Below are 6532 nucleotides of genomic sequence, written 5' to 3'. Positions count from 1 at the left end.
TTATTATAAGACACTTTATTTATAAACTAACTAAAATATGAATGCTAGTTAATCTACTAAATTTTGTAGTAAGACTTTTTAATTGTACTTATTAGCACATAAAACATTTATTTTTCCTTCTAACCAAAAGACTTGAAAAGCAACATACTGATTGAAGACGCTGCTTAGTCTCCAGTATTTTCTTGTTCACAACACTTATTGTTCTAGGATAAGACTGATCGTAGTTTGCAGGTCCCGGATTATCTGAAATAAACTTCTTAAAACGTTTCTCCCGGTATTGGAGACTATGGCCTCCTTTTATGGTATACTAAATTGGAGAGAGAAAAAAACTTATGTCATAATCATAAGAAATATTTTATAATACCTCATTGATGAATATTAAATAGTAGTGTGAACAAATCATTAAAATCCATAGCTTTAGTAAAAGAGGATAATGAAAGAGAATGATCATTATATTTATCAGTTGTTACTAAATATTCAAACTTTAATTTACTTTATTTAATCCATTGTCATCAACTCATAGTGACCCAATGGAGAAAGCAGAACTGCTCCAAAGGGTTTCTGAGGCTACAGATCTTTACGGGAGCAGACTGCCTCATCTGTCTTCCTTGGAACAGCTAGTGGACTCTAACTGCTGACCTTGTGATTAACAACCCAATGGTTAACTCACTATGCCACCAAGGTGCTCTAAAAATGGAGAAAGCTCAGTTTCAAAGCAGGAATTAGAGGAAATGGGAATCCCAAAGCTATACAACAATGTGTAGTTCTGAAATGAGCTTGAAAAGATGGACACTCATATTCCAGAGGAAAACCAAACTTTCCAGGATTACTCAGGACTTTGTTTTAGTTTGGGGTTTTTTTCTTCCCTTTCTTCTCATGAATAACATCTTTGTTACTTCCCAGGCTTATTGGCAAAAGTGTGGTTTTATGCTCAAATTAACTGTGCTGTCAAGGCGGTTCCAACTCATAGCAACCCTGATTAGGGTTTACAAAGGCTGTAAAACTTTGCGAGAGCAGAAAGCCTGTCTTTTTCCCATGGACCAGCTACTGGGTTCAAACTGCCAACCTTGTGATTCGCAGTCCAGTGTTAATCCTGCAGAGCAACAGTACTCCCCCAAATTAGCTTTAAGCATTGTTTATTGCAGAGAAAGTGCTAGGAGTAATCTTACATGTTCCCTATACCACATATCTGAATTTTCTAGACACAGAAAATTATCAAGTGGCCAATAGCAAGTCATTTCAGATGAAATGTCATCTTATTAATTTCAGTAAACAGTAATATTTCAAAAATGATCAATTTTAGGCAACCTATTTGTCCAAAAACTATGGGGGGATGGGATTAAATGATATATCAAATTCCCTCTTAACACTACTCAATGGCACCTAACAACAACAACAACATGTATCTGTTGTTCACAATCATTATTTAAAATGTGTGCATCGTATTAATCTTCATTTAACTTTTAATAAATACACAGAGGAGGTCTTTATATTCTTAGGCAATGTGCTACATGGTTTCTGTAATAATAAGATCAGAATTTCTATGTCTAAATAATTTGGATCTCTAATCCTAGACTTTAATGATTTACTCTACAAATACACTGTTACAAGTTAAACAAAAAGTAAAATCCTCTGAAAATATCTCTTCAAATCCTGATCCTTAAAAACTATTATTATACTCTGTATGACAATAAAATTCAAACTGCAATTTAAATATACATGAAATACTTCAACTTAAGAAAGGAAACCAAGTCAAATCTAATTTCTTTACTTGTGAGATTAACAAGAATTAATTTTCAGACTATTCATAATTACCAATTCTAAATGAAAAGGCCGTGTGTTAGATGGTGGTGGTGGTGGTGACATGCCATGGAGTCGGTTCCGACTAATAGCGACCCTGCATAGGGTTTCCAAGGCTATAAATCTTTATGGGAGCAGAAAGCCTCATCTTTCTCCCATGTAACAACTGGTAGTTTCAAACTGCTGACCTTGAGTTTAGCAGCCCAATTCATAACCACTACGCTACCAGAGCTCCTTATATGTTAGATAAATGACCAAAAAAATTTAGATAACTAAGTAACCATACTTTGTATATAAAAACCTGTGAGAAAATAGTCTGATTGATCCTTGAGTGCTGCTTTTATCTAAATATATGGCTATTTGATGAACTGTTATACTGGGAGCCACCCTACCACATGACAGGCAGAGTCTCATCTGAAAGGCCAGATCATTGATTGAAACAAATAAGCTTGATTACCAAATTTAAACAGGATAATAGTGAATGGCTTCCCCAACCATTTAGTATTTTCAAAATATTTATTATATGATATCAATATTTTGCAAAATATAGTCTCTAATTGCCTCTCTGGAGTCCTGGTGTGGTGCTGCAGGATAAACACTGAGCTGCTAACCACTCCTTGGAAACCATATATGGGATCACTATGAGTGAAAATTGACTCAACGGCATTGAAAACAACAACAACTTCTTCACCAACCAGTATTCTTACTATTCACCCTTAGAGAATACATTCCAAACATCCCAAAGAACTTGTTCTTCTCTGAACACACCTTGCCATTAAATACCTCAATGACGCATGGATGTGGTTTTGTCTGCCTGAAATATCTTTTCCCATGCTTTTTGACTACTTTATGAATCCTTCTTCAAGATTCAGTTCAGTTGTGATATGCTCTATTGCCTACAAGTACAACCTATGAGTATTTGGGCTACTGGTGAATATTTGATTATGTCTCTATAACATCACTTAATTAACTGTATTGTCTGAATTCCATTCACTACTTCACTATTAAAATTATGAATTTGAAGAAGCAGTGATTTGCCTTTTATATGTTACCAAAGCAGGCAATACCCAAGTTACAAATGTCCAACTTCTATTTGTTCATAAGTTGTTGTTAAGAGCCATCAAGTCAGTTCTGAATCATAGCAACCCTGTATAGGGTATCCAAGGCTGTAAATCTTTAAAGGAGCAGAAACCCTCATCTTTCTTCCACAGAACAGCTGGTAGTTTCGAACTGCTCACCTTGAGGTTAACAGCCCAACTTATAACCACTATGCTACCAAAGCTCCTTGCAAGGTCCCCTATTCCCAGGAATTGGTGTGAGTTCATACCAAACTAGGCCAGTTAGATTTGCCCTTCTGAATGAAGAAACACAAAAAAAGAGAAGGAAATTATAGGAATGAGTAATTTAATGATATTTCTCTGTTGAAACGGCCCAGAAGCTCCACTACTTAAATACCTGGAATTGTCTTGGTCCTGAACTTCCTTGAGACCTGACTTCACTACCCTTCCTTCATACCTGTGAGTCAGTCAAGTGACCTTCCTATAAACTTTTTATTGTCCACTGACTCTCCATTTTAAAAAAACTATTTTATTGCTTTCAGTCAAAAAAGGATTGATTGAGTGGTTAATATTATCGATTCAAGAAGACTAATGACTGAGTCTGGACCTCTAACAGAGGAGTTAAAGATCTGCTGTAGGCATTAACAGCCACTATATAAATGCAAATTTTATGTAAAAGAGTAAAAGCTAATATTTATTATTATAAATTACCAGAGTGATAATCATTATTTCTGAAAAGGAACGAACCACCAAGGATATTTCACTCACAGACATCTGTAATTATTCAGAAATCATAGACAGAAAAGATGATAGTAATAATTATACCTTTAAAGTATGGTATACACAACAATCCTTTCACTCTATTATTATGACTTTTCTCTATATCTTGACCATTTGCACAACATTCATTGGCCATAATTCAAGCAATGGTTTATTTGCCTACAGTCTCAAAAACCATGCAGCACGTATCTATTTTGTGTTTTATAGAATACATGGAGTGATGAAGAATACCCAATGAGACTACCAAAACTCAATTCAATTTTTTCTATTATTGTAAGTATAACATACCAATTATGACTAAAAGTCAGAAGAGGATATTATGATAAAATATATGACAAATAACATTTTGACCTACTATGGGAGGAACATATTTTTATCTATTCAGTTAATTATAAAATTACCTGTGCTTTTGAAACATTGTAGTATCCTGGACCTGGAGCTTCTTTCTCAGTGTTAGAACCAACAGCAAAAGAACTTTCTCTGCTAGCTAAAGAAAGAAATGGTGCATAACCACCTATAAAAGCAAAATAGTATGAGTAAGTAAGATATTATTCCAAGGATTTCAGATAAAAAGCACTCAAATATATCCATATATGCATATATATGTATATGGTGGCTGGTGGCTTTGTGCTGTGGAGTCAGGTCTGACTCATAGCGACCCTGTACAGGGTTTCCAAGGCTGTAAATCTTTACAGGAGCAGAAAGCCTCCTCTTTCTCCTGTGGAACAGCTGGTAGTTTTGAACCACTGACTTTGCAATTCACAGCCCAACTCAAAACCACTACACTACCAGAGCTCCTTTATATATGTAAAATAATTTAAAGATTTTAACCTTAATTGTTAAGACTACATATTCAGAACCAATGGTTAGTCACAGAAGCTTTTACATTTTTTAAGGATGATGCATGCAAAATCTGTGTTCTGGGGCTGCATGCAAAATCTGTGTTCTGGGGCTTTCAAGACCAAGGGAGGAACAAGAAATTCTTGCTCTTATGCAAAATCAGAATTTCCTAAATATGAGAATTTTCTCTTACATATCAAGGGAATTTCTGGGGTTGTACAAATAAATCACTGCAACTGTGTACCCCACTACTTTTCTGCTTGTAAGATTTTTCTCAACTAAATATATTTTATATAACATATGGCATTAGTTACAGATATGTCTATGTCCACCTTTTGAGTGTTGACAATCATGAAGAGACAAACACCATTCCTGCATATTTTTCATGCTAAGATTCAAAAGGCCAGCCAAGGTATCAGTAATATTCTCTGATTGTTAGGTACTGTTGAGTAGGTTCTAATTCATAGTGACCCTATGCACAACAGAACAAAACACTGCTCAGTCCTAAGCCATACACACAACTACTGTTATGCTTGAGCCCGCTGCTGCTACCACTGTGCCAAGTCATCTCAGTGAAAGAGTCTTCCTCTTTTCCGCTGGTGTTCTACTTTACCAAGCATGATGTCCATCTCTAGGGACTGGTCCCTCCTGATGACATGTCTGAAGTATGAGAGACAATGTCACCATCCTGGCATTCTGACTATACTTCTTCCAACACAGATTTACTCTTCTGGAACTCCATAGTACTTTAAATATTCTTCTCTACTACCAAAATTCAAATGCATTCATTCTTCTATGGTCTTCCTTATTCACTGTTTAATTTTCACATGCATATGAGGTAATTGAAAATATGATGATTTGGGTCAGGCACATCTTAGTCCTCAAATTGATTTTATATTCTCTCCTGCAGGTAATGAAAAGCCGATTAATGAAAAGTGTGGATAGAGAAACAGAAGCTACTTCTTGAAAGAAAGACCAGCAGGAAAAAATAAACAAAAACAGCAGTCTGATGGCTCCTACAAGAACAAGCACGTTGTTCACCAGAGAGCCATCAAGGCAAGCAATCAAATTCCTTCAGGACAAACCTCCCTTCAAGACTGAAACTCAAAAGGAACACATGAGCAGGCATGTAAGCTTGCTGGTGACCTTGTTGATCTACTTGTGAACAGAAATGGGGGACAGGCAGCTAATGAAAATATGGGTTGAGTTCAACCATGTTCCATAGACTCCCATCAACTTTGAAATGAGAAAGAGAAGAGGAAGGGCTGGTTGGTCTGAAGTATGGGGAGACTTGGGGTGTCCCAAGTCCATGGACAAGGACCTAGCCACAGAGGGCTAGTGTTGAAAGTGAAGCATACAACTGATATTAAGTGAGGGGAGATGCACAAGAATATCCAAACTTGCAGATAGTACACATTTGACATAGCTTCAATGGCTTGATGATAAAAAACTACTAGAGGAAGATAAATTTGATAAACGAAGCAAGTGTAAATTGCTACAATTTGATGAACTTGACCTATATTTACAGATGTAAAAGCTCAAAATACCAACAGACTGGGAAGGAGTCTTCACATCAAGGGTCAAACCTATCCCCTCTGTATACAAGGTTGACAGGGATAGGAAACTTAGACATTGACTACCTAAAATGGGGGGTGAGGGACTATAAAGGCACAAAGTGGCTGGCTTACAAATATTCAAGAGGGAGTTTAGATTCAGAGTGTGTAGGTGAAGGTAGAATCCTCAGTGAATAGTTTTCCTCTTGTCTAGATGGGTCTGGTGAAAGGAGATGGGGATAGGATTCATTTGATTCAATAGTGAATAACTGTTATCATGACCAATTGTGATTGTCACAACTGTAAGGGTAGAAATTGTGTAACAAAAAAGGGAAAGTGGTTAATCTTACATTCCAGAAACATAGGACTCTAGGACTATCAAGAGAGAAGAGCATGAGTGGAACGTGGGACCCTAACCAGAGAAGTAGAGACACCAGAGATGGAGCCAGAGGTGATGGCACGGAGAGATAAAGCAGCTGAGGACACTAGACTCATGGAAAA

The 6532-nt window shown here is 36.5% G+C and overlaps 1 protein-coding gene across 1 annotated transcript in view; it reads right to left on the bottom strand.

Annotated features, from left to right (window-relative positions):
* LOC102811447 (sperm-tail PG-rich repeat-containing protein 2-like) overlaps window positions 1-6532 on the bottom strand; it is a 471006-nt gene that overhangs the window by 419800 nt on the left and 44674 nt on the right. Inside the window, 1 exon segment of the mRNA XM_006872962.1 lies at window positions 4040-4152. Within this exon segment, the coding sequence (XP_006873024.1) occupies window positions 4040-4152 (113 nt within the window).

This window comes from Chrysochloris asiatica, unplaced genomic scaffold (genome assembly GCF_000296735.1).
Source record: "Chrysochloris asiatica unplaced genomic scaffold, ChrAsi1.0 scaffold00216, whole genome shotgun sequence".
NCBI lineage: Eukaryota > Metazoa > Chordata > Mammalia > Afrosoricida > Chrysochloridae > Chrysochloris > Chrysochloris asiatica.
This window is presented reverse-complemented; position numbering and strand designations above follow the sequence as displayed.